The sequence below is a fragment of the Corvus hawaiiensis genome, chromosome 17 (genome assembly GCF_020740725.1).
Source record: "Corvus hawaiiensis isolate bCorHaw1 chromosome 17, bCorHaw1.pri.cur, whole genome shotgun sequence".
NCBI classification, from domain to species: Eukaryota; Metazoa; Chordata; class Aves; order Passeriformes; family Corvidae; genus Corvus; species Corvus hawaiiensis.
Genome location: NC_063229.1, coordinates 8,640,443 through 8,665,838, shown reverse-complemented (window position 1 = coordinate 8,665,838; position 25,396 = coordinate 8,640,443). Strand labels below are relative to the sequence as shown.

At 42.9% G+C, this 25,396-nt stretch overlaps 1 protein-coding gene across 2 annotated transcripts; it reads right to left on the bottom strand.

Moving 5' to 3' along the window:
- Positions 1-382: 382 nt before the first annotated feature.
- On the bottom strand, positions 383-25,385 carry RPRD1B (regulation of nuclear pre-mRNA domain containing 1B). 2 transcript variants are annotated; one of them, XM_048321531.1, is made up of 8 exons: positions 25,118-25,385; positions 23,492-23,621; positions 22,306-22,439; positions 16,134-16,246; positions 14,221-14,347; positions 12,994-13,169; positions 4,218-4,273; positions 2,785-2,870 (listed from the first exon to the last, which is right to left on the bottom strand). In XM_048321531.1, the coding sequence occupies exons 1-7, from the start codon at positions 25,266-25,268 to the stop codon at positions 4,241-4,243; spliced, it is 864 nt and encodes a 287-aa protein (XP_048177488.1). In that variant the 5' UTR covers positions 25,269-25,385; the 3' UTR covers positions 2,785-2,870; positions 4,218-4,240. The 2 variants fall into 2 exon arrangements, with proteins under 2 accessions (XP_048177487.1, XP_048177488.1); XM_048321530.1 differs by lacking the exon at positions 4,218-4,273 and having other exon boundaries at positions 383-2,870; positions 25,118-25,382.
- Between the last annotated feature and the right edge of the window lie 11 nt (positions 25,386-25,396).

The window sequence follows — 25,396 nt, the reverse complement described above, 5'->3', positions numbered from 1 at the left end:
GAAACAATCACTGTTTGCCCACAGAGGCTGTCGCAGACTGGTTAATTGAAGAACTCCAACGTCCCCCCAAAACCTCCAGAATTAACTCCCAGGGCAACGTGAAGACCCCCAAGCTCAGAGGCTTCAATCACACTGACCCTGCTCGAACAGCAACTCCTGCTGCACATGCAGGGAGGCACCTTCCTCCCATTCCAGGTTTGGCTTTTGTTTTTTTCCCAGAGTAACAACTGACACATCCTACAGAAATCCCACATTTCCACTCTGCATAAAAAACTGACACAAGGATCTCCCCAAGTCACTGCCTGGGCTTCAGAGGGGTAAAAAACCCAAACAAAACCCTCAGGGTGCTGGAGCACTGAGGAAAGAAGCAAGGACACTACTGTTCAATGACACCCTCTTTATTCAAAAATAGATATCTATGAGACATTTCAGAATATACTGCTGTCAAATGGCAGCCTGTATGTCTAAATTAATTCCTAAGTCAATTAATATACAGATTTAAGCTTTTGTTAAAAAAGACACACTGTGGGGAAATCTGTTTAACCTTCAGAAAAATCTCACCCAGTTCACCAGATGCCCTTTGCCCAAAAAGTAAAACAAATAAAATTAAAAACCACAAGACTTCATTTAAATTAAGCAAAATAAAACACACACATGTATTCGGAAAAAAAAAAATCAAAACATTTCAATTAAAAAATAATAAAAAAAAAAAGACAGACAACTTTCTCACAGATCTGCCCAAAACACAAACGTGAGATGCCAACACATTTGTCTACATCAGTTTTTGACAGGTTTTGTCCTATAATGGATACACATTCAATCACTGCTCAAAGTAACTTGGTTTAAACAGCCACGGGGTAACTCTGTGAGCTGAATCATGATGGAAAAGAGTCTTTTGGTTTGGGTTCTTGAAGTTTGGTGGGGTTTTTTTTTTTGTTTGTTTGTTTTTCATTTTTGGCAAAAGCAGAGAGAATGTACAGTGCTTAATCTAAAGTCTGGACCATAAAAGGCTGCACAGTCAAAGTGACTCAAGGAACGGACAGTTCTGCCACTGGAAAAATTCCTGTAAACTAAAGAGAAAAAAAACATTTGTTGGCTGGGCAGTGAGGGTGCAAGGAGCATTAAAAAAGGACAAAAGGAAGTGTCAGTAGGAAAAGGATGTGAGCTTCTGAACAACTGAATGATCAAAAGATGCTGTGTTGTTGTTTGCTGTAACTGAATGCTGACCGGGCTACGGAACAGCCTGCAAAATAAATTAATGTGGAGCAGAATGAGCTTTGCATTCCTGCATTTTCTTCTCCTGGCTCTGACACCAGCTCAAGACCACAGGGAGGCACAGAGAGAGCATCTCAGCTCACTGCAGCCTCTGTGTTACAAAACCTGTGTTACCAGATCCAAGTGTCTCCAGAAACAGAACCTGTTCTATAGTGAGAAGTGCTATATTTAAACAGAACTATATCCAGATTGGAATGGTTCAGTGACCAGAGTCCAGCTTGTCACACCTAACACACAAACTGAAATGTAACTACACCCCTGGCAGCTAAAACACTAGCCAGCAACATAATGGAATTAAGAGCTTTTTAAATTTACCTTTTTTGTTTTTTACACTTTTCCTGATTATAAAAATCAACTCACAATCTGTGACACAAAATTAAGTACATCCTTCTAATATCTACATGCATGGACAGGGTACATGTGCATACAGGATATATGCATATATATGGGTCTATTTTCTATATAAATAAATATTTATACCACATTTAACTTCTGCGCATCAGACAACTTCACTAAAGCTATGGAGAGAGTTTACATCATTGTATTTTCAATGTAACCATCCTGAGAGCAGACCTAACAGTGCCTGTCACAGGGACACCAGCAGCTGCCATACACATTTCCAGCCTCTCAGGTCATTAAATCAAAGCTTCCATCACCACCTAGTTTCATATAATGAAGAGGAAAAATGTGGTATAAATCTAAGGTAGCTAGAACAAAATTTACTTCCACTCCCACTTAGGTAACATCCAGTTCTGCTTTGCTCAGCACAGTGTAACTTATGAGTCTACCTCTAATTCACAAAGAAAAGCTGCTTATTTTTATTGCCTGTGACTTCAATTTACATCCATGCCAAATGGGAACTACCTTCACATCAGTATGAGGAACTGCAGGTTTAGGAAAACCTTTCCTTGTACCATTGCTGAGCAGATGTCTTCCCCTGACGCTGCCGTGGCACAGGACTCGCATGCACACACATCCCTACGAGGCCCACGAGCCACTCCACTGCTCCCAGAGATGGGGCCCAGAAACCCAACTAAAACAGATGAGTCTTATTCAGAAATAATACAATATTTGTACAGAGGGAAGATGCTGCATGGTCAATCTTCCTCTGGAAGCTTCCCAGGTATGTGTGTACATGATTCGTGATCTTTGTGGGGGTAACAAGTGCTAAGAGCAAACAGCAACTAAAGAGTATGGGAAAAGATGAGAGAAGTTTGCCTAAACGGACCACCCCCACTCCCTTTAGAGCTCACAAAACTCACTCCTCTTCCTCCCCTCACGTGAGCCAGTGTACACAGAGAGGGTGAGTACGAGCAGCCAAGAGGTTCAAAGCAGGGTCTGCAAGTTCCTTCCTACTGCAGATCTTGGAAGACTGGACTTCCAGCCAACACCAGAGTCTTCTTACTTCTGCTGGTAATAATGAAAACTGGGGCACAGGGTTTGTTCTAGTCTGTTGAAAACAGGTCCCCAGCAGATGGCAGAGGTGCCAGACCTCCTGTGACATTGGGCAGCAGTGACAGGTCTGGAAGGCTCTGGATGTGGGATTTCAGCTCCTTGCGCACTTGGGTTACCCGAGCAAGCTTCTGTTTATATTCCTGAGGGAAAGAGACAAGAGAACACAGATTAAGCACAGGTTAATTAACAGTGCTGTTAGTTAAGCCAGGAGTATCTTCCAAGTGAGGACTCACAGAAGGTGGCCAGGCCCTGGTGCTCTGAGCAACTGCTGGCACGACTGCAGACCCTGCCATCTGCCCCAAATTCACAGCCTGCCCATAGGCTCTGGCATCCCTAAGTTAATAACCCTGCCCTGCCTTACTAATTTTACATGTAAAATGTCCCCAAACCAGCCCACACCAGGGGCTGATAGAGCATTTGAGAGAAGTGTCACTGCAGAGTTGCTTTATCCTTGTGTTCTTCCCCAAATACTGACTCCCAGGTGCTGCCAGAGTGTTCCACTGACACCCCTCCACTGCCAGAAGCCACAGGCTGAGGCACACGACAGGTATTACTATGCTGCCAAAATGCTCATTGCTTTCAAACTTGATCAATTTTGAACACTTAATTAATCCAATTTTCCCTTTCAACTCATTAAATCAAACCCAAGTTTTGGTTGCCAAACAGGGCCTCCTTTATGAGCTCACATTACAATCCCAGCAGCTGTGCCATGAGACTGGCATGGCAGGGACACCATGGAAACACGTGTAGGATCACTGAATGTAAACCAGGGAAAGGCACATCCACACTGGATACAGACACTAAAATCTTCAGGATTTTATTACAGATGGAAAAAAAGAGCAAGTTAAAAATCTCTGAAAAGGAAACTTGCAAGTGGTTTTTCCACTAATGAGGTCTGGATTGAGTAGCAGAAGTGCAGTAAGAAATCCCTAACCATGTGCAGAAATTCCCCCAGGTCTCAAGAGACACCAGTGACTTGTGTTCATAACAAGGAGAGAGAGGAGGAGTTTGGACCCTGAAAATGGAAGAAAGAACTGTACCTTGGTCAATTCTGTTGAGAGGCCACATAAGAGGATCCCAACATACATCCAAGTTATCCAATACAGAAGATAATTAAAGACTGTTTCTGTAATTTTCAAAGTTTTGTGATTCTATACATTCACGTAACAGTCACAGAAGACAGCAACAGAAGGAATAAAACTCCAGTAGGACATAATTTCTTTTGGAATGTGCCAGTCTTTACTCAACTACATGTGGCCTACTTTTCATGGCACCTTCAGAATGCAGGAAACAATAAGCTTAAGGAAAACACCATACACAGAACAGACTGCCACACAGCCAGCTAGAATATCAATTTACTTTTCATTTCTTAATTATTTGGCAAAGAGAACAGAAGTTTATATCTCTGAAGATCAAATGAAACTAGGCACATGTTTAATCAAAACATCTTTCTGAAGAGTTTACAACTTTAATCCAGACTTTCTAACCTTCTCAGTGATGGAAATTCTCTTCACCTTCTCCAAACATCAAAGCACAGCAGTTCCTGTGGGGTTACAAGCAAGGAGTTTACACTCTCTGTGTTTCATTATTTTGAATTAGAACAGTGAGAGCAGCTGTCAATTGCAACAACTCCCGATACCCCTGCAACGGCTATGTAAGTGTATCCCATGAATTTCCTGCCAGCACCAAGTAGGAATGTCTTTTAACAGCCTATTTCAAACTTAAATCCTTTATGAGGCCCAGTGAGTAAATATAACCAAATACTTCCGTTAACATACACAGGATACACAGTGAAATATACAAGTCCAAACAAAGCCCTCCCAGCTCCACGAACTGCAGGGTGCTGTTCTCATGCCTAGAGAACAGTAACAGGAAAAAAAAAAAAAAAAAACCACCTCAAGGTGCACACGTTAATTTTGTGAGGAGTTGTCTTGTTTTAATGAAAGAGAATCAGGACCAAAATAAGAATGCACCCACATCTCTAGTCACACTCTTTGGGGAATTCTTAAAGAGGGAAACAAGACGAGAAAGTCACGAGATGAAGACAGAACGAAAACAAACACCCCAGATTCTTTAGCATTAATAGAGAACAGCAGCAGATAAAGAGGGATGCCATGGAGGCACAGCATTCTGACACCTGGGATTCTTCTCCAAAAGAACATGGGAGCCAACCCTGGGGAAAGGGAGCGGCAGAGTCCAGAGTGCTCAGCTCAGGCCTGGCACATCCCCAGTGCTGGAGGCAGGAGACAGCAGCACACCAGCTCCTGCACACACAGCAGAGACAGCAGGAACATCTATCGTGCTGCTGTACTCCAAATGCTGGCAGAGGGAAGGTGGAAGAGGCTGGACTTGAAGAACCACAGAAGACAATCTTAAAAAATATTTAAAAATCCATAATTCAGGCCATTGTCAGGGAGTGATGGATATCGAGCCAGGAAAGAACAGGCAGTGCTTCCTCCTCAAGAATGCCAAACTGTCAAGAGTGAGTATCAGCAGGTGTTTCTTTTTTCTGTAGTAATTCCTGCTAAAGACAGGAACAAAAAAAAAAAAAAAGAAGGGCAAGGCAGCTAGCAAATCCTCCAGATCTGATAAATGGGCAGTGAAGATGAAAAGAAGTTGAAAATTCCAGGCATAAGCCAAGAAAATACCTCAAATATGGCTTGAATTGCCAAGATCCACACAAAACAATTACGGCTTTATGGATCCAATTACGGATCCACATAAAACAATTATGTAAAAACAGGTAAAACCTCCATGGAAAGACTAATGTCCTGCCATTTTCAGGGCAAAACTGACAGGGCTACCAGGATCCACCACTTCTCATGGACAGTCAGGACTGGAATGTGATGGCTTTTGAGCTGAAGATGATTTGCGCGACCATTACACTTACATTAGATGCAAACAACATTCCTTCCCCAAAGGAGCTACTTAGGGGAGGGAGAATCTTGCCAATGCCTTGCCTGACAGTCCAGTTCTCGTGAAACACACTGACAAATGAAGTACCACCAAGATGTGTCCAAACCACACTGCTGTTGGCAAACATACAGACTTAGGAACAATTCCTCTGCATATTAACAGCACCAACCTGCTTCCAGATTCACAATTAACAGCTTCAAGTGTTTAGGAAAATACTGCTCTTAGCATGTCCTTATTTTCAGGGATACTCTACACTGACAGCTACACAGAACACTGAGTTATCAGGAATATCCTCCCAATTTGAAGAGAGACTTTTGTATGCATATGATGACAAAAAATAAAAATCAAGTCACCGTGAGAACCATATTCCTTCCAATTCTAAGTAATTCCACCTTACTAATAAGTAAATGCAAGCATTATCTAGTCAACACCAAAGGCCTAAATCCTACCTGTTAAAAAACAAACTGAAAAAATAAGAGAGAAAAAATTCTCACAAGGAAAAGGCAGCAACAGCCCCCAAACCATTAAAAACTGGCTCAGAAAAACATCGCTAAATTCAGGAATGGAAACTAAGGGAGTAACACAGAAACCAAGATTTCCTAGAATAGACGAATACTTGCTGGACAGATTGGATACACACCACAGCATGATAGAAAACTGTCTGCTCCATGCTTAACCCTCTCCATCCCTCTGGGCCTGACATGCTGCGCTGACTCCTGGCAGAGCTGTCAAGGAGTGGAAAGACCATGAGCCAGAGCTGGGACAGGCAATGCTGGTTGCTCCCCTCAAGAAAACACAGCAGCAGAGACATGGAACCCCCTTCCAGCTTGAGGGCTTCGCTTTTTCCACAAGTTCTGGACATATTCTGCAACATGGGACTCTGGAAGCAGGTTTTATGAGAAACCATGTTCTTCATGTAGCCCATGACGTGCTTGGAAACTGCACCTTGCAGATTTTTCCACAAGGTCCTTCCATTCCATAAAACTGAAGAACAAAAAGTGCAGTTAAAAGAAGCTGCTGCTTTCTGAGGCCTTTGTTTGTACTCTGTGTTGAGCTAATTGCCTCACTGCTCAGTAGGCTTATATTAAGATTAATAGTATTTGGATGCTATTTGCTTTTTTTAGACAAAATAACGAGATTTCTGCTGTAAGCAGGAGTTTCAGGATGATACACAAAAAACTGGTACTGTGCCACATGGATGCTCTTGCTAATCAACATTCCCTTTCAGTGCGTGGCGTTCTACATCCTCAGTGGCCAAGAGAATTAGATACTCAGTCCTTGAAACAAATGCAAAATCAGAATTAACCACCACTGAATGAATCTGACAGAGTGTTCCATTCCAAAGCAGCCTTGCTTGAACATTACAGAACTGACTGTAATCAACATGACAGGAAATTCATCCTGAGCACTGCTGCGTGGCCTGGTTCACCTTGTCACGTTCCACAGCACAGATTTCAGCTATTTTGGCTCAGAGTGCGCACTGGACACGTCCTCTCCTGCTCAGGGTCGAGCAGGAACATGCTGTAAGTCATCACAGCAATTGCATCTACTGAAAAAACATCTAGCTAAGCATTAATGAGAATTTGGAAAGTGAATAGCAAGAGCAGCTGGTCAGGCGCAGTTTTGATATGTCGCAGCTTGAGCCAGCTTGTAGGAAAGCAAAAGACCACAAGTCAGGGGGAAAATGCATCAGAGGCTCAGCAGAAATTTGCAGAGTACATTGTGAAATGAAAGGTCTGACAGCCATATGATTATATGTTCAGGTAAAACCTCTATTTAAAAACATTAGACACACCACAGTACTGCAGCAGGCTGATTAGGTATTCCTTAGCTTCTGTTCCTTGCCACTTAACCTATGTAAAGTACTACTAAAACATAGTCACTAGAAAAAGAACAGGAAGAAAAGCTTCCGCCATTCCACAAGTTCATTGCATCAGGACCACCTCAAGAGCAAAGTGAGACTAAATGCCAGGGTGAAGCCAGGTTTCCTCATTCTGTGACAGCACTAAACCAGCAAATCTGAGGTTTTTATCAGAAAGATGCAGTCCAGGAATCAGAGCTTGAATGATGCATTTCCTTATAGAGTCTTCAGCTCATTTTCAGACCTTAAATTTGTTCAGTCTTGCTCTTTTAAATTTGACAAGGCTTCTTTCTTCTGCAGCATCGTTCATCACACTTCAGCAGAGATGGTGTTTCTGCTCTTGGCAGAATTACACACTCTCAAACTGTAACTCATTTCCTTGCTCTCCTCTTTGCTTAGGACAACAGAAAAGGCAGCAGTAGAGACCTCCACAAAGCATTTCTCCAGCAGGTGGGAATGCCTCAACCTCTGCAAAGTTCAAAAGCTCTCAGAAAAAGCCCGGGCTGCTGCCACTGTATGATGGACACAAATCCTCATTTCATTTGCCAAATACCCTTCCAGAAATAAACATTGAGGGGGGTGCATTTGATGTTCACGACAAAAATCAACATCTAGGGCACAAGCCAACAGCTACATATTCACCTCTCCAAATATCTTAATGCTTTTATAGCTAAGCAAGAGCGTGGTCATACACTCATTCACTTCAGTAAAATGCATAAAAACATTGTATGTTAACACTGTAAGATTTCTATTTGCTTTTATTGTTTAGTATTATTCTGCTATAATTATAGCACTACTATAGTTATAAATATCTACAAGGACCTACAAAGTGAAGGAACTTTGCATCACACAAAGAAACACAGCTGTTGCCTCGAGCCATACAGGGCCCGACAGACCCACATTCCCTGCGGTTGTCAGCTCATCACATCCCTGAACAGCAGCCTGTGTTCTTGTCCCACATCCAGAGGCACCAATGGCTCACACCTGGCAGTCACCAGCTTGGTCCTACAGACCCAGGTCTGGCACTGTGTCCAGGTGCTCCAGTTCAGGATCTCCCTGCCTGGGTCGCAGACCTGACCCCACTCTGGTTCCCACAGCTGCTCCTGCTACTTCACCCATGTAAAATACTGACAATTTTGTTTCCTGGCAGGAACCCTAAAACTTCATCTCCTGTTTCACTGTCTAAACCACTGAAATGAATATACCACACAACCCAAGAATTCCTGTCTGAGGGAAGCAGCAGCCACAAAGCCGTGCCAACAGTGACACGCTACAGAGACCCAGGCAGTGGAAGCGGCACAGCAATAAATTGCCTATTAACCCACTGAACTAAATTGTATTTCAAGAAAATGTGTAGTGCTGGGCAGTCCAGAAAATCTCAAACGAGAATGCACTTCATCCCTCAGAGATGCATTATCAAAGAGGGTTTGCAAATTTGTGTGGGCACGGCATTAACACCTTATTAAAGGTGCCTTGAAGCCATGAATATTAAAACCCACAAACATCTAAAAACCCCCAGAGCTCTCAGCAGGACTCTAAGTGACAATTTTTCAGCTACAGCCAAGAGTCAGAACATTTCCCCTAAACTGGATCTAAAACACAGTATGTTCTTTAGATTTATAGCTGCAGACATGTAAACACACTTACTTGAGTGCATACACCCCTCCATACACACTGCCCTACATACATGTCCTGCCTATGCTGCAGCATGTTCCTCATGCCACCTTTCACCAACACAGCTACAGAAGGTACGTGGAAGAAATGCCTTCACCAGCTGCAAATCAAACCAAAGATTCTGAATGCACAATCTTTTCTCTATTTTTTTCTGCCTCTTCTCCCCATCAGATTAAAAGTAACTCTCCCTCCACTCACTCCAGGTTTTCTATGGTCAGTAGTTATTTCAGGTACCCATGAAGCTTCTACACAATTTGCCATTTCCTTGCACTACCTTTCCTTGGTTCTTCCGGTCTCATTTATTTATCTGACTTCATTTTACAGCTGCCTGGTACACCAGCACAGGATGTTCTCCCCACTACATTTCAGTTTTACACTAACTAATTCCCTGGATTTTTTTCTCCTTGCCTGCCATGCATTCCAGAAGAGTGCTCTGACTTCAAAAAACAATTCTCCTTGAAGTTCTGCAGGCTCAGGTGCTGGAGGACAAAAAACCTCCCCAGCTGATTGCGCTCTGTAATCGTAATGGGGCAGCAATGGCCAAAAATAACAGAAATCAGGAAACTTCCATTGGAAATTCAATACTAATGTGAGATACAAGGACACCTCATCTCATTCTTATAGAAACAACAGTTCCTGGTTCTACGCCCATTTGAAAGTGGATTTTATTTCCTATCATCTGCTATTGTGAATGTCCAGGCCACCTCTGATTTATCCCAGCCATGGAAGATCAAACAGCAGCTGCAGTATCAAGCTCACAATTGCTGAGCAAGATGAAGCACCATTTCAAAAGAAATTCAGTGTTCAGATGTTGAATGACAGTATCCCCCATACCTTTCAGGAAGTTAAACTGAGGAATACCTACCTTCGAAAAGATATGCCTTGTTCTAGGCTATTTAGTATCAGTTTGGGGCCAGCTGATTTTACTGACTGATAGAATTAAAGAAAATCTACCTCCTTAAGTGCTCTTAGACTACAATGAAAACACCACAATACCACTCCCAGGATAATGGAATCCTAATTATTACACTTTGATTTTTTTTCCATTGCTACCCTAAAACCAGAGTCTGACCATATGTTATGATCTTCAGGCTCTGTGCCAGCTTTCTCCCTTCAAATCACCAGTGCTTCTTTGCCCCTCACTGTTTCAATCCTCACTCATGCCAGCTGTATGCATGCTGATGTGTAATTCCTTTCCAAAGCCACCTTCCTCAGCAGTGTCCCTCAGTTAAACAGCCTTACTGCAACTGATGACAAGAGCTTTGTCACAGGGGTTTGACATGCAGAGCATTAGCCCACAAGACACAAACACACTGAGTTTATGTATGTTTTGACAATCTGCTGTTTCATGAGGGACAGCATTAACAGGATTAGTAAACAACTGCAGGTCTTTAGACCACAAAAGCTTTTTTTCAAAAAGACACACATTAGGTACTTTCATTGCTATCACAGTGAAAGACTTTGCAAGCAAATAAAATACTAAAAACATCCAGAGTAATTTCCAAATTAGGTATTTCCATCTCTTAAAATATAGCCCTGACTTTTATTACTGCCAGAAGCCCCTCTCCCCAACCAACAGCTTTGGCGAGATGAGGATGGTGAGGCAAACAATCCATCTTCTATCCAAACACACCCTCTCACCTAAGTCAGGAAACTTACAGTACAAGAGGAAAAACTCGTAAGACCAAAGATTCCGGAAAAGATACCTCAAGAGAGCAAAGCCTACAATGAGTAGATATGTAAAATTAGATTGTTTTAACTCATTTTCTCATTTCAGACCTTGCCTGATTGCTACAAGTTTCAGATCCTTCTAGTAAAATGCTTATTAGCACTACAAAGAAAAATCCAGGCTTATCAATACTGTGAGAACATCAAAGACTCACACAAAACTGATAAGCAGATCGGCCCGCCTTATCTGTAACCAGCATCTTCCACTGTTTATTAACCCTCTACAAGGGCAGAACAATGGAACGCTGTAATCAGGCAACATCCCTCACTGAGGTTTGAGAGCTGACACGAATATCAATTGTGCCTCATGTTCACTGTTGGAGTGGCATTTCCTGCAACTCTGTTTAGACTGCTACAGCACTGAGGCCACCTTGTCTGGCAGAATGACAAAGACGCCAACCTAAATAGGTATTTAATAAGATCCTAATATTTAAATAAGATCATTCTTTATTTTCTAATGTAATGAAGAACTGTGTTTATACCTGACAGTGAGCACACAGCCTGTCCCATTGCCATCAGCAGGATTACTACCATTAACAAAGCAGCTCAGCCAGCAAAACACTTAATCTTCAGGATTACATTTCTGCCTCTGCCAGAGTTACAATTCTGAAGTAACATTCCTTATCACAAGGATATTTTCCAAACAAAAAACCTCCATGATTGTCACAACATTTCAGCTAATGCATTAAAAATTTTAATTTCATGTTGTCATTATGGATTTCTCAGTTTCACAGTCTCAAACTGACTCAAAAATTATGAATTGTTCTGGGCCTTTTAAAACATTATTGTGCAGCATTTTGCTACCTATTTACTGCCTTTCTTAAAAGCAAACAGCAGTATGTCTGTCATTTATGTATTTTTTGACATACACATAGGTGTCCTTCTTTAAGCAAGAAAAAACCCCAAAACCTGACCCAAGACTTCCACAGAAAATAAATCAGTTGCCAAACAAGATTTGGTTTCATGGCATCATCTGTGTCCATGTCTGAAAATGTTTTTTCTGACTCACTCATAAGACTGATGCTATGTTTGAAGAAATTCAGTCACAAGACACTGAGAAACTCCAACATAAACACACTGCAAAGAAAACACTCAAAATTAATTTATCTGAGAACAATGTTGCCGAGCTGTCAAAGTACGAAGTTTGCCATAAGAGTAAACAGAGACTGCAATTGCTGCAGCACAGTCTCCTTCCAGGAGATTTTGTCCTCCACATCCCCTCCCACCCCACCTCACAGCAGCTGCTCATCACCAGCACCTCGGTGCAGAGAAACCCTTAATGTGCCGCCAAGGGGCAGTTTAGCAGATGGCAGAGTGACATACAACCACGGCCATTAATTAAACTCCTCGCTAGTGCCACAACGTGCTGCCGAAAGAACTTCCAGGGAGAAGGCACATTTCGGATAAACAGCTGTGAACAGCTGGCTGCAAAACCTCGAGCAGGGGGGCTCAGCTCAGGCCCAGGTTGCTTCAGGGTCCTGCCCTCCCTGTTCGAAGGAGCTGCACAGGAAACACAAGTTACTGTCTTTCACTACCAGTCCCATTTACACTCCACCACAGAAACTGTGGCTAAGTGGCTGTTAAAGGATGGAGAGCAGAAGATCTGGCTTAAACTGCTTCCCCTAATCAAGCAGGTGCTCAGGAGGCAGAGGAAGGACACCTAACCATCAGGAAAAGAAACAAAAAACCAAGCAATATAGAAAAACCCAGCTAATTATGGCAAAAGGAAGGTTGATTCTTTGAAAAGGGGGATGTCATACCAAAATAGGCTACGTGTTAGGTAAGACTGTTTTTCTTTAAGAAGTATAGAGCTCTGGGCCTTCCAGGTGCATGGAAACATCTAGACTGAACATCAGAATAGATTTGCACTCTTCAGATATGACACCGCTTTCTTACCCGTTTTACTCCAAGTGTAAAGACAAGCAGAACCTAGATAACCTAGAACCAAACGTAAAGGTAACACCTGGAATCGTGTAAAGACAACACCTAGAGTCATCTCCCTCAGGAGAAACCCACAGATTAGGAGTCCAGGGGTAGCATTTGGTGAGCCACCTGTTTTGCCAGCCCCGGTAACAGGCACTCACCTCCAGCTTCTTCTCCTTCTCCGTGAGCACATCCTTCTGGTTCTGGGTGTACTCGATGAGCATCCGCGCCAGCTGGCGCCGGTCCTCCAGCTCGGCCGCCAGCCGCCCGTTGTACTCGGCCAGCAGCAGACACGCCTCGTCCACCGTCTTCGACAGGCGCTCCGCAGCCTCTTTGTCTGCATGCAAAGGGTTGGGTGATTTAGAGGACAAAGTTTAAAACTTCCAGTTGATGACAGAAGGGCTGCAATTCATGAGCCGCAGGCACAGTAACATCTTGTTCGTAAATACACTTCTGGCTTGACAGGAAAATAAGGGCTGTTATCACAGGGATATAGAGGAAATAGGACATACACCCTTTGTGGGCTGTATTTTAGACACTGACATAACTGACTGCATTTAATCCTTGAAGAGATGTCAGTGAAAGGGGGGATATAAATCTATGAATAGTAAGCCTCTATGAACAGGTTGGAAGTATCCTCAGGTAAACAAATCAATTGGTTTCTACATTTAATCACAGTGTGCACTTGTTAATTCCTCTTATATATGAGTAATTTCAAATGCATTGACACAAACCTAGGAACTGCACATAGTCCAGCTGGACACTGTAAGATTATAAAGAACCGAATAAGTGATAGTTCATAATGAGTTCTAAATTAAAACTACCTCCAGGATCAAGAGTCAAATCAGTTCAACTTCTAAATGCTTCTATTCTAAAATTACTTTTCAAATGCAATTGCAAAAGTTAATTCAAACAAAGACTGACAGATTAATGGGGGTAGCAATTTGCTTTTCCTACAGCAATCAAGGAGCATGTGTGTACTCAGCAGTCTGGCAGAACTCAAAAATATAGCAATCAAGAACTCTGTGTGTACTCAGCACAGTCTGATAAAACTTCAAGACATCTTAACAGTTGAGGTGTTCAAAAGCAAACACATCCACTTGAGAACTCTGACCCAATTTCCTTTATATTCTTGCAAAATGCTGCTGATGCTCTCAAAGTACAAAAGCCTCAGTCCAAGCCAAAAAAATGGAAGCAGCTATATAAGTTTAATCTTCAGTATTACTTCACAGGATTGCTATCTGTTAATTACCCCAGAACTACAAAGCAAGGACACAAAAGCAGGAATTCACTCCACCATACATTGGGATTATTAAAAAAAAAAACCCCACACTTTGATTTCTAAGTTATTCTTTGGACCCACATTCATTCATCTTCCAGTCTCATACCTGTAATTTTCTCCAGTAATGAAACATCTTGAACTTCCTGAGGCAGGGAAGCAATTTTTTGCCGCACTGTCGCATCTCCTGACGCTGCGTTTTCCAAGTCTTGTAGGGCTTTGATCAAATCCTCAGTCTACAAGAAGTAAGCCAACAGTAAAACCAGGTAACCTTAACCACATCCATTTCCCAGGGATGTGGCCACTGCAGAGGAGCTCACCCACCTCTGGAAAGGCACCATTTGGGGAATATTTTCTTCAAGTAATTTTTAAACCTAACACAGGGAGCATTCACTGAGTTTCACTATCCCAGTGTTTAGCTCCTCCTGCATAATTACAGCAGGGTCATCCTTTGCAAGACTCTGCAGTGGGAAACTTCTCAGTCCAATTAAGAGAAGTGACCACTTGAGACATAGCTGAGAAGGACATGACCACACTAGTCTGAGAGAACTACCAGCCCTGTGTGCTGCCTCCAGCTGGGACTGAATCTTCCAACCAAGCATCCCTGACCGTCTCTTCGGCTCCCTGGAGTGTACAGGCACCTTTTTGTTCTGTTCCAAAGCTGCATTCTGACAGAGCAAAAATACCCAACACCGAATTTCCATCAGTCCAAACAAAACATGATTTCCATCATGACAAGGTTTAGAATTCTGCAATTTGTTACTGACCATAAACTCCAATGATGCTCTTCCTATAAGGCAAACTTTATAATGTCCTGATTTTGCAAAGCCATGGCTGTCATCACCCAGCTCCCTGCAAGCACAAAGCTTTCTGCAACTGGTGTCCCCTCAGCCCATCTCTCAGCTGGCTTTAGAGCACTGAGGAAAGACATGTCAGTTTGAATTAATTCACTCAAAAGGCATCCAAACTTTAAAAGGACATGGATGAGGACGGCTCTAGGAGGACCATCCCTGACATGTTATATTTCCTCCTTGCTCAAAAAACTTTAAACAGAGAAACTCCCTGAACAGGAAGAACAAAGTGTTGCTTTTTTGTTTTAAAAAACAAAACAGTACAGGAGTTTTTGAAACAGAACATGAAGCCCATAAACACAATCACTGATTTTTAAACCACAGTTCAATAGTTTGAAAACTAATGAAAACATAAACTTTAAATAAATATTTTCTTAATCTGAAAAACAAAGGTCCATTTATATTTACTACTTCCTTGCAAACTGCAAATTATTTCCAACAGTAACAATGTTTATAATCAAGAGAAACCATAAGCTGCAAGGCATCTGGGGGTAAAAAAACCAACAAGATTTTCACTTATTTCCTTGACAACTGTTATTTATTTTTATTTTTTAATGTTTACAGTTTACCAGATGGATGGTGTAATTTTTTATCCTCTTCAAATAGACTCTGGGTTAACATATGTTCATTTTGTAGCCTCAAATGGCCACAGTGATTTTCTATTTCACTCCAACTATTTCCACACCAGTAACATGGAGCCTCTAAAGTCTTCAGTACTGGTTTTCCTACCAGCTCCATACAAACATAACAGATGTTGTGCTTTTTAATAACTTATGGCAAGAGATGGCCTATAAAAGAAAACTGTGTATTAACCGTGTCACAGCTTTAGATTCTAGAGGTTACACACTGATCTTAAAAAGAATTTAAAATAGGCCTGGTCTTCTAGCAGTCCTTTGAGATTCTTTCCTGGCTGCACTACTCAGACCTTGGATTAGACTACCTTGGAATACCTCTGGAATTGCTCAGAAGTGACACACTATTGCAGCATGAAAAAGGAATCTGTCGCATTTCACATGGACTTCTCAACCCCAAACTGCATCTCACCATTAAACCCATTTCACTTGCTGTCAGCTCCACCTTGTGGCTGTGACACAGGGGAGGTGGCCGTGACACGGAGGAGGTGGCCACGTGGCTTCCAGAGCTCCTCCCACGCTCAACCCATCCAACATACCAGCAGTGGCCCAGCACTGGGGTCTTGGGGTGAGTAGCTCCCAGGGTAATCGTCATCCTCCTCCTCTTGTATTTGCTGGAAAGTTCGCTTAAGAGACTTCTTCTCCTCTGCAACTGGAGATAGAAACAACTCATTTGGATGCCAGATCTGCCCACCTTAACTATCTCTACTTCAAAGAATTACACCAGATGGATACTCTGATGATTAAGCCCTCTAGGGGACGACCACAGCTGGACTTTAATGTTGGCATCATATTCCAAACACTCAAATGCAAAACAGTAACAAAAGGTTGATTTTGTCCCCACATGGCTCTCTGTACATGCCAGCCTGAGGATACACGAGCAGTGTGCACTTCATACATGTTTGTGTCTCCTACAATGAAAGTAGGAAAGGCAAATAAATGTGCTATTTGTCAATAAATGACAGATGTCAACCCTGCTCAGATACTCTGGCTAGCACTGAGCATACAGGTGAGGATTTCTACCAGTAGAAATGAAGCACTGATGTGAAGGTACACAAGGACAGAAGAATTTCAGGTTATCTTTCTGCATCAACTATCTGCTCACTGTGGTCTCACAACCAACAAAGTAATTGCTGCTTATTCAACCTTCCTCTCTTTAACAAAATAAGGGCTTCAGGACAGCTCTGTGAAACTACAACTCCAAGATGTGACAGGAACAACAGCAATGGGCAGAGCATGAAATGATCTCCAAGGAGGTAACCTGCAACACTGCAGAAACAGGGATGTCATAAACCAAGACAGCATTGGTTAAATAAACCTCAGCATGGCAAACATTAGCTTGAAAGGGAAGAGACAGTTTATTTAAATGAGTCAGAAGTCTTAATGAAGCCTTTGATCCAGCCACAGAACCTTCAAAAAAAGGTAGATCATTTTTCAGACTTGCCACCAAAAATAATAAGACCCAGGGTAATTTGTAAGAAATCTTTGGACAGTCTTAAGAACATCTATTCAATGGAATCAAGTCTTGCCAAGATAATCATGGAGTTCAAGAACAGACTCTGTATATACTTTGATTCACAGGAAAATCCAAGATCACTCAATTTAAAACAAAACCAGACTGTCCCATTCAATTTAAAACAAAACCAGATTTTCAAACAGAAAGGTCTGTCCTTAAATGCAGAGTTTTGCCTGCCTTGTCAGGTGGGACATATGAAAAACTTCATTCTAATGGAGAGAAATCAGAGGAGCTGTTACATTCTGCTTGTTGCAGGAAGAGCTGAACGACCTTCCCAAGGCAGACACAAGTACATCTGTCAGAGTCACTCAACGGAAGGCAAAGCAGCACAGAAAATTACCCTAAACCAAAGGAATTGTTGATGTTTGCTAGAACAAAGCTACCTAGGCTAGGAAAAGGACAGTTTAATTATTGTATGTATTCAACTGACATATGAGTGCTTGACAATCTCACTGACAAGTCAGTGAGGCACCAGATCAACAAGGAAAAGAGCTGCTGTCCACTGAGGTCTGCAAAAAACATGAGTTGGGCTGAACAGGAGATGAGCAGATGATACAGTGGCCAAGGAGAGCATTTAAAATTACCCAGCCCAACACAACGGGCCATCAGTATTTATCACTTGTATGTACTTATCATAAAGTAATTAACCAACAGAGGATAAACATGAGCCAACCAACAGAAGACTGCATGACCACAGCGATCACACAAGTGAAAATTAAAATGAGAGCTGGGATTCAAATTGCTGAAGAGTTATTCCTGCTGTGTTGCCAACTGGTCTACCACAAGACACAGCATTACACTTGCTCACCACTCTGACACAGAGGATTCAGAATTCATTGAATATTCCATCTGAACAAGGCCAAGTGATTCTGACTGGAACCAGTCTGGAGTATGTAGTGCCGAGGACCTGCAAACCTAAGCACCAGTCACTGGAGAATCCTAGAAACACTCTCAATTTCATCAAAATAGAAGAAACCCCTATGCTTCTTTGCAAGCCCAAGAGCATATGGAGCAAAAGGATGCCTGAAAGAGAACAGAAGCACAGCACAGATTATAACACACCTTGCTTGGGTAACTTACAAAATATGCCAGCCAGGAGTAATTTAACCATCACAGTCTACACTAGCAGAAAAGTGTGTCAAATCCAGCCAGAGAAGGGGAAAACAAGCACTGAGAGCATCCAGAACTCATCAGAATGTAATGCATAACCAAAAGAATCAAGATATCCTTGTAGAATACAGACAGCTTCTTCCACAAAAATCAAGATCCCACCTCAACATGGACATAAAGAAGACAGAGAAACCCCAATGAAGTCAGCTCTCCTGCTTTGCTGTGCTCTTCACAGCTCAGAAACTGAACTACTCCCAAAAAGCATCCAAAGGGCAAACCACTCCCCATTTCTCAAAAACGACAGACAACTGCTCTCCTAACAGCCTTGCAGTGACACTCCAGGCTGTTGTTACCTTGCTGTTGCAGAGTCCACATAGACCTGTGAAAGTATTTCTGCAGCAACTTTTATGCTTCAAACCATCTCCAGTGGCTTGAGGAAGGTTACAGTGCCAAAGGCCTTGCTGACAGCTATGAGCTTTTCCTGTCAGCTGGCCACCTTGAGGGATCTTCTCATCTCAGGTGCTCACTTTTTTGTTCTCAGATCTTGATACCTGTTTTCAGAGGTAAACAGGCTTCTAATGATCCAGCACCCCCTCCAACCCCTTCTCTCTTTGGGGGTAGATTACTTGTGGTTGCTGAAGTTCTCATTACAATATTACAATAAATAACAATCTCTTTTGTTGGCAGCCTCTCCGAGGGTGAGCATAACTGGAGCTGAGCTGCTCCAAAACTATACCTAGTCCTGCATCCAGGTGTTTTTATTTCAGTTACCCTCAGAAGCCTCCCTGCCTGCTCTCCTCTCTGTTCTTCTCCATATTATAATACAGGTCTGACTTTCTGTGCCAGAATTTGCAACATAAACACAATGAGAGCAGTTGGGAAGCAGCTCAGTTCTGTGTTAAGAGTGACACACTCCTACATCACAGCACACTCAAGGACCTTCTTCAACTGCCTATTACAAAGGCAACAAAAAGAAAACACATCAGCTATATCGGTTGTATTGCCTGAAGGGTTTCACATCAAACCTTTAAGACCTAGTTTTTCCAGTCTTTGAGAGAAATGGGTGGTTTTTCTCTTCCCTATTGCTTGTGAAAAGAAACATTCTACTCAAAATGAGATTAATAAGAAATCAAATGCAAGCTTAACGAATATATTTAGAGATGAAACAATATATCAATATTCAAAAGCTCATTTCCATACATATGCATATCTCCTTAAGGAATTCGGAAGACTAAAATCTGGCAGTCAGCTGCACCACAGAGCAGTCAAACCAGGGAATACAAAGCTTAGTAAGGGCTAGTTCTCTTACCCCTCTGCCTCTCTGAGAGGAAATCAGCTCTGCTCCACAGCAGGAACTCAGCATGTGCAGACAACTGAATTGCTGTGCATTACCCAAGGCCTTGCTACTCACAAAACAAGAAAAACTGTACCATTGAAGCACTCACTGATGAGCTTTAAAGACATATTTCCTCACTGACACAGGACTCCACTGCACTTTGGCAAGTCTCACAACTCTAAGTGGTGCTCTCAAGACAAGCAGAGCCATCCTGCTCAGAGAGAAGCACCCACCAGCCCGAATTTAAGACACTGCAGTAGGAATGATAACAGAGAACTACCTGCACTGACCTGTTGCCATACCTTGGGCTGAAGAAAAGAATAGTTGTTTTCACAGCAGCAGGTGTTATCAACAGCACCAGGTGCTCTTAAGGAGCACCAACATTTTAACAGCACAGCTTGCACCAATCTACAGACACTGACATTGCCTATTTCTCAGCTGTGTCTACCGTGGGTACCCTCAAACCCAGAAAGCCAGAAGGGGTTTGGAGGAGCACTGGACTACGGTTTTCCACATTTACAACAACTGTTCTATCTGTAAACCAGGACACCTTAATCTCCATCTTGATTATGTTCACCTGTTTGAAAATGGAATACAGTAACCCACCAGAAACTCCAACACCAATTTATCTCAGAAATACATAAAACCCCCAGGTGAAACTAGCCCTTACCATCAAGAAGCTAATTTGCACACACACCAGTCAAAACAAGGAGAAAACTCACAGGATAACTCTGCTGAATTTTTCTATTTTTTTTACCTTAAAAATCTCAATTTCTTTTTGACCATGAATTGACAAGGCAGCAACATTCACACTCATGAAAAGGCCTGAACTTCCCTTCAAATAAAATATACTACATTAATATCTCTAATTACCCAGACAAAAACTAAGTTTCTTGCCAAGGGAAGCTGTGCACACAGCAGTTCTTGAAGGGTTTGTACTCCTTCACTCTGCTTCCCACAGATCAAGGTCTGTTACTCGTAGGAAGCCTCATTTTGTACAAACGTTTTTAAGTTAAGAAGACAACAGCAGCAGAAGTGGTTGATACCATCAGCCAAAAGGAAAGGACACTAAGCAACAGCTGACTGCCAACTGACCAGGAAATAACACATGGTATCAACTGCCAATGCCTTTAGATTCAAAGTTAAACACTTGTGAAACACTTAACCCAGGTATATTAAATTAACAGTTTCAAATCCTCAGTTAACTGGGTCAGGATTATCAGGAGTGTAAATTCTGGCCTTTGATGACACACAGGTGCCTCACTCATTGCACCCAGACAAGAGGAACACCAACAGGAGCCAGTTCATGAAGAGACTGTTCACCCCTCAAAGCACAGACTCCCCTCTGCCTCCATACAGATGGGACAACCCCTTTGGTCAGGGCAGTTAGTTCACAACATTTGGGGAAAAAAATTGCAAAAGTCACCTTCCAAAAGTTATACCTCAATCAAGGGCAGGTGGCAGGGCTCTGGTGTGAGCTGCTAAAGCACCCATCCAGCAGTTCTGCCCAAAGCACTGTGTGAAAAAACACAAAGCTACAGCCAGAGACGTCTTCACATACAGGTCTCATTTATGCTGACATCTTCATATTAATTCTACATTAAATACCAACTCATTCAGACCTTGTTTTCACCACCTAAGAATGGCACAAGAGCCCTTTACTAATGACCAAACCAACTCTCTCACACCATTGCACCTCTATGGGGAATAGAAAAAAATATGACCAGAGCAGCAATGTCATTCCAGCTCATTCAAAGACACCAACACTTCATAGAATCATAGAATGGCTTAGTGGAAGGGACCTTGAAGGCCATCTCATTCCAACTCCCCTGCCATGGGCAGGGACACCTGCCACAAGACCAGCTTGCTCAGGGTCCCATACAACCTGGACTTGAACACTTCCAGGAATGGAGAATCTACTCCCTTCAGCTGCAAGGCGGACAAATATTCCCTTAACCAGAACACTCTTGATTTTTAATGACCCTCACCTTCCACAGTTTAGGCATCCCACTGCTCCCCTCTTTTCACTGGAGCACTAAAACACCTGCAAGTGCCATAGAAGAGGCAAGATCTGCCAAAGCAGTAAATCAAAGCACAGTAAATACAAGCTTATGCTCAATTTCTCATGTCTCATGTAGTAATAGGGTTATACCTGTGATGTCCCAGTGATATTAAATGATGCAAAGTTAAGAGTTTTCCCCAAATGACATCAGCTGGTGTAATAAAAAAAAGAGACCAGACAAGCTTCTGGGCATATATTCCAGGCTTCAATTATTCAAAACTCTTTGCTGCATCGTAATAAAATACAGTAACTATGGAAAACAAAACAATTAATATGAGGATGAAAGCACTAACAATAGTGAATAAGACATTCTAAAGACCCAGCTGAGCAGTCTCAGAGACGCAGAGTGGGACACTTGACTAGAGATGGACACAACAGCTGCCTGCATGACTGACTTGCCATCACCCCAAAAGGCAGCCCTGGAGCATTCTGCCTGCATGAGCAGCACCAGACATCATGTCCAGTTAAGCTCACTGCCAGCCACAAGGCACAAGACAGCACACCTGCAAACCAGAACCATGGGTTTAACGAAAATCAGACTTCTCAACACAGTCCTGAAGAATCTCCATAAACAGCTCTGGCGACAACTCAACTAAACAAGCCCAGAGCTGAACTCCTCGCAGTATTTCCAGTGAAACATGCACCAATTTAAAAACAAAACACGCATGACCAGCAATATGCATTTACCTTTTGTTTGGGGGCTGTTGGAGTCTTCCATAGACAGTTTGAGCTGCTGTATGAACTCGCTGCCATACACACTCCTCTCCTGCCAGATGTTCAGCAATCGTTCCAAGGGCTTCTTGCAGCCCTCGTCTGCTTCTCTGTTCAAAGATATAGGAAATCATTATCGTTCAGCTGATCAACACTCCTTATGTTTTCAGAGAGCATCTTCCAAACTGGCAGCTGCACTCATTACAATATGTGAACATTTGGAGAGAATCTTGCTCATATTGTCTGAGACAAAACACACTTGTAGCCAATTTTCCCCTTTATTTGACCTAAAGATTGCCTGGCAGTGCCTCACATTCCCACCTCAGAGTAAGGGCAGGAAAAGCTGTAAAATAAGAAACTTGCTATCATTCAGAATTTCCAATAAGAGTTTATAAAACACCCTGAAGCTGACAAGTTTACAACTCAGAGTATTAACTTTAAACAGTTGTTTCAGTCAATAACATCCCAATTAAAAGCAGGTTGATTGGATCATTAGGCACTTAAATGCACTCAGAGTGTGCACTGACAGTCAGACAGCCCTCCAGAACAGACAACAAGCACCCAGAGCATTAATGTTGTTTAGCTGAGATAACAGGAATTATTATGCCATTTAGAGACAGCCTTACTAAACAACAGCACATTTTTGATAAGGTGGTGGCTGCATCACTTCTTCCCTTTTATGTACGAAATTCCTCCTTCCTCCAGCAAGGATATTACTGATAGATCAAGCAACACACAAAGAAACTGCTCAAACCAGGAAGCTGGTGAGAATCCAGTGACCCAAAACATCAGCTCTTTTAAATTCTCTTGACAATGGGGCAGAGCCATTCATTATGTGCCTTTAATAAACGTACCCAACTGTTCAATTCCTGTGCCCATAAACAGAGCTGCCAGATCTTTAGGTAACAATTGAAATAAAGTCCACAGGAGCTGCACACAGAGAACAAACACGTGAAGCTGTGAAGGGCTGGTTCTCACACGAAGTTGCCCATTTACACTGAACAGTCCCTAAGCAAAAAGCAGTCAGGATCCAATCCCTACTACAGAGAGGGTACAAGCACCCTCTAGACTTAAAAAACCAACAAAATCCAATTGAATTAAGCTTTGAATAACAAGAATGAAAATTCCTAGAGAGGAAAGCTGAAGAAATACAGTAACATACCTGGCAACGTGAGAAAATGCATCCACAAGAACAGATTCAAATTCCCTGGTAAATTCAGGACCTTTCCTCTTACTGTTCTGGATGACATCGTTTGCTAAATATAGGAAAGTAAGTTTCCTACTCGATTTTGCTGAGAAAGGGGGGAAAAAAAAGAAAAGAAGAAAGGGGAAAAAATAAAAAAGCAGCGTTTGCATTTATTTTTCACTTCTTTCACCCGGAACATTAACAGGGCTTTCAAAATTGTTTATAGCTTTACAGTCTAAAGACAAAGGTCAAAGCATTTTCATGTTACCAAAGCAAATCAGGGGCTTTCAAGTCAAGTAGTTCTCAATGTCCTCACTTCTGCTCTTTTTTAATTAATTCATAAAACAAACATGAGTTTAATGCTTTTTGTGCACAGTGACACCTCAACACTAAAAAACCAATAAATTTTAAACACTATTAAAACAAGCTGTTCTAACCCACCAGCAAATTACTAAAACAATTGGGGGGGTATATTAATTAACTTCAGGAAAAACACTTGAATAAAACCATGTAACTCAGAACTGAGTGAAACTGTAGGAGAAAGCTATTGCAGAGACTCAAAAATTTTCCAAACAATGTTCCTAACATCAAATTTCTTCCATACACCTTAACTTTTCCTATTTTGACACCACCAGTTTCTACTTCAATATGGCCAGAATCAGGGGGGTTTTCTGCTCCCCAGAGCAAAACAACCACGAACACACAGAAGACAGAAAACAAAGGGGCTCATTTCCACAACAGGGCAAACCCAGATCTTCCAAAAACTCATAAATAAACTATAAATGGCAAAAGCTAGCAAACACATAGGAGATATCCCAGCTGCTCCGAGGGGCTCACAGTGCTGGTGCCCGCAGTGGGAATGGTGACACTGGCTGCTTTCAGAGCTGCACCTGGGGACAGAGCATCCACACAGAATCCTGGAATGGTTTGGGCTGGAAGGGACCTTAAAGATCACCTCGTTCGTACCCCCTGCCATCGGCAGGAACACCTTCGACTAGACACTGATAGTCTCCCTTGACTTCAGGATGAAGCCATGTGGGAAATTACCTTTAGTTAATCTGCAAGACAAACAAGCGCAAACTGTTCCTGGATAAGAGCATCGAGGAGTTTTATAGACTTGTACAACTACTTTTTCTTTGCTTATCGCCTCTCACTAATTCTATAATGGGTGAGTTGTACGAATCCAAACCCAGAATTTAAAAACGGAGCCAAACAACCAGAGCACTTCCAAGTTCCCCTGAGCACACCCAAGGGGACGTAACTCGTACATCTCTTGTTCTACACCCAAACTGCCGCCCAGAGCTCAGCATCCTCCCCCTCTCAAGCCACACTTGGCTGTGCGTCCCTTCTCTGCCTTCCCAAAAACGCCGCCTGTATCACCGGAATACACCTCTCACACGTGGTATATCCCCCCCAAAGTTTAGTAAACAACAACAGCAGGGAAACAGCGCTCAGGCTCCCATAAACTCCCGGGGCACCAACTTCTCCCGCTGCTCCACAAGGAGGAACCGGCAGCTCACCGGCAGCTCTGCGGGTGGCCCCGGTACCCTCTCGGGACAGGGGCTGCCGGAGCGGCCCCCGCCGGACAAACCCCCCGCGCACCTTTGCGGAGCTCCCGGTGCCACACGGCGACGATGGGCCCCGCGTGCTTGCGGTGGTGGATGAGCCACAGCGAGAGCGTCTGCACGCTCTGCTGGGAGTTGCTCAGCTCCGACAGCTTCTTCTCCAGCGCCGACTCCGAGAAGGAGGACATGGGGCCGGGGCTGCTCCGCCCGCGGAGGGGGCGCGGCGCGGCCTCACCGACAACAACCCGCCGGGGCCGCCGCCACAAGATGGCCGCCCGCGCCCTGACCCCGCCGCGGGGCGAGGGGCGGCATCGTA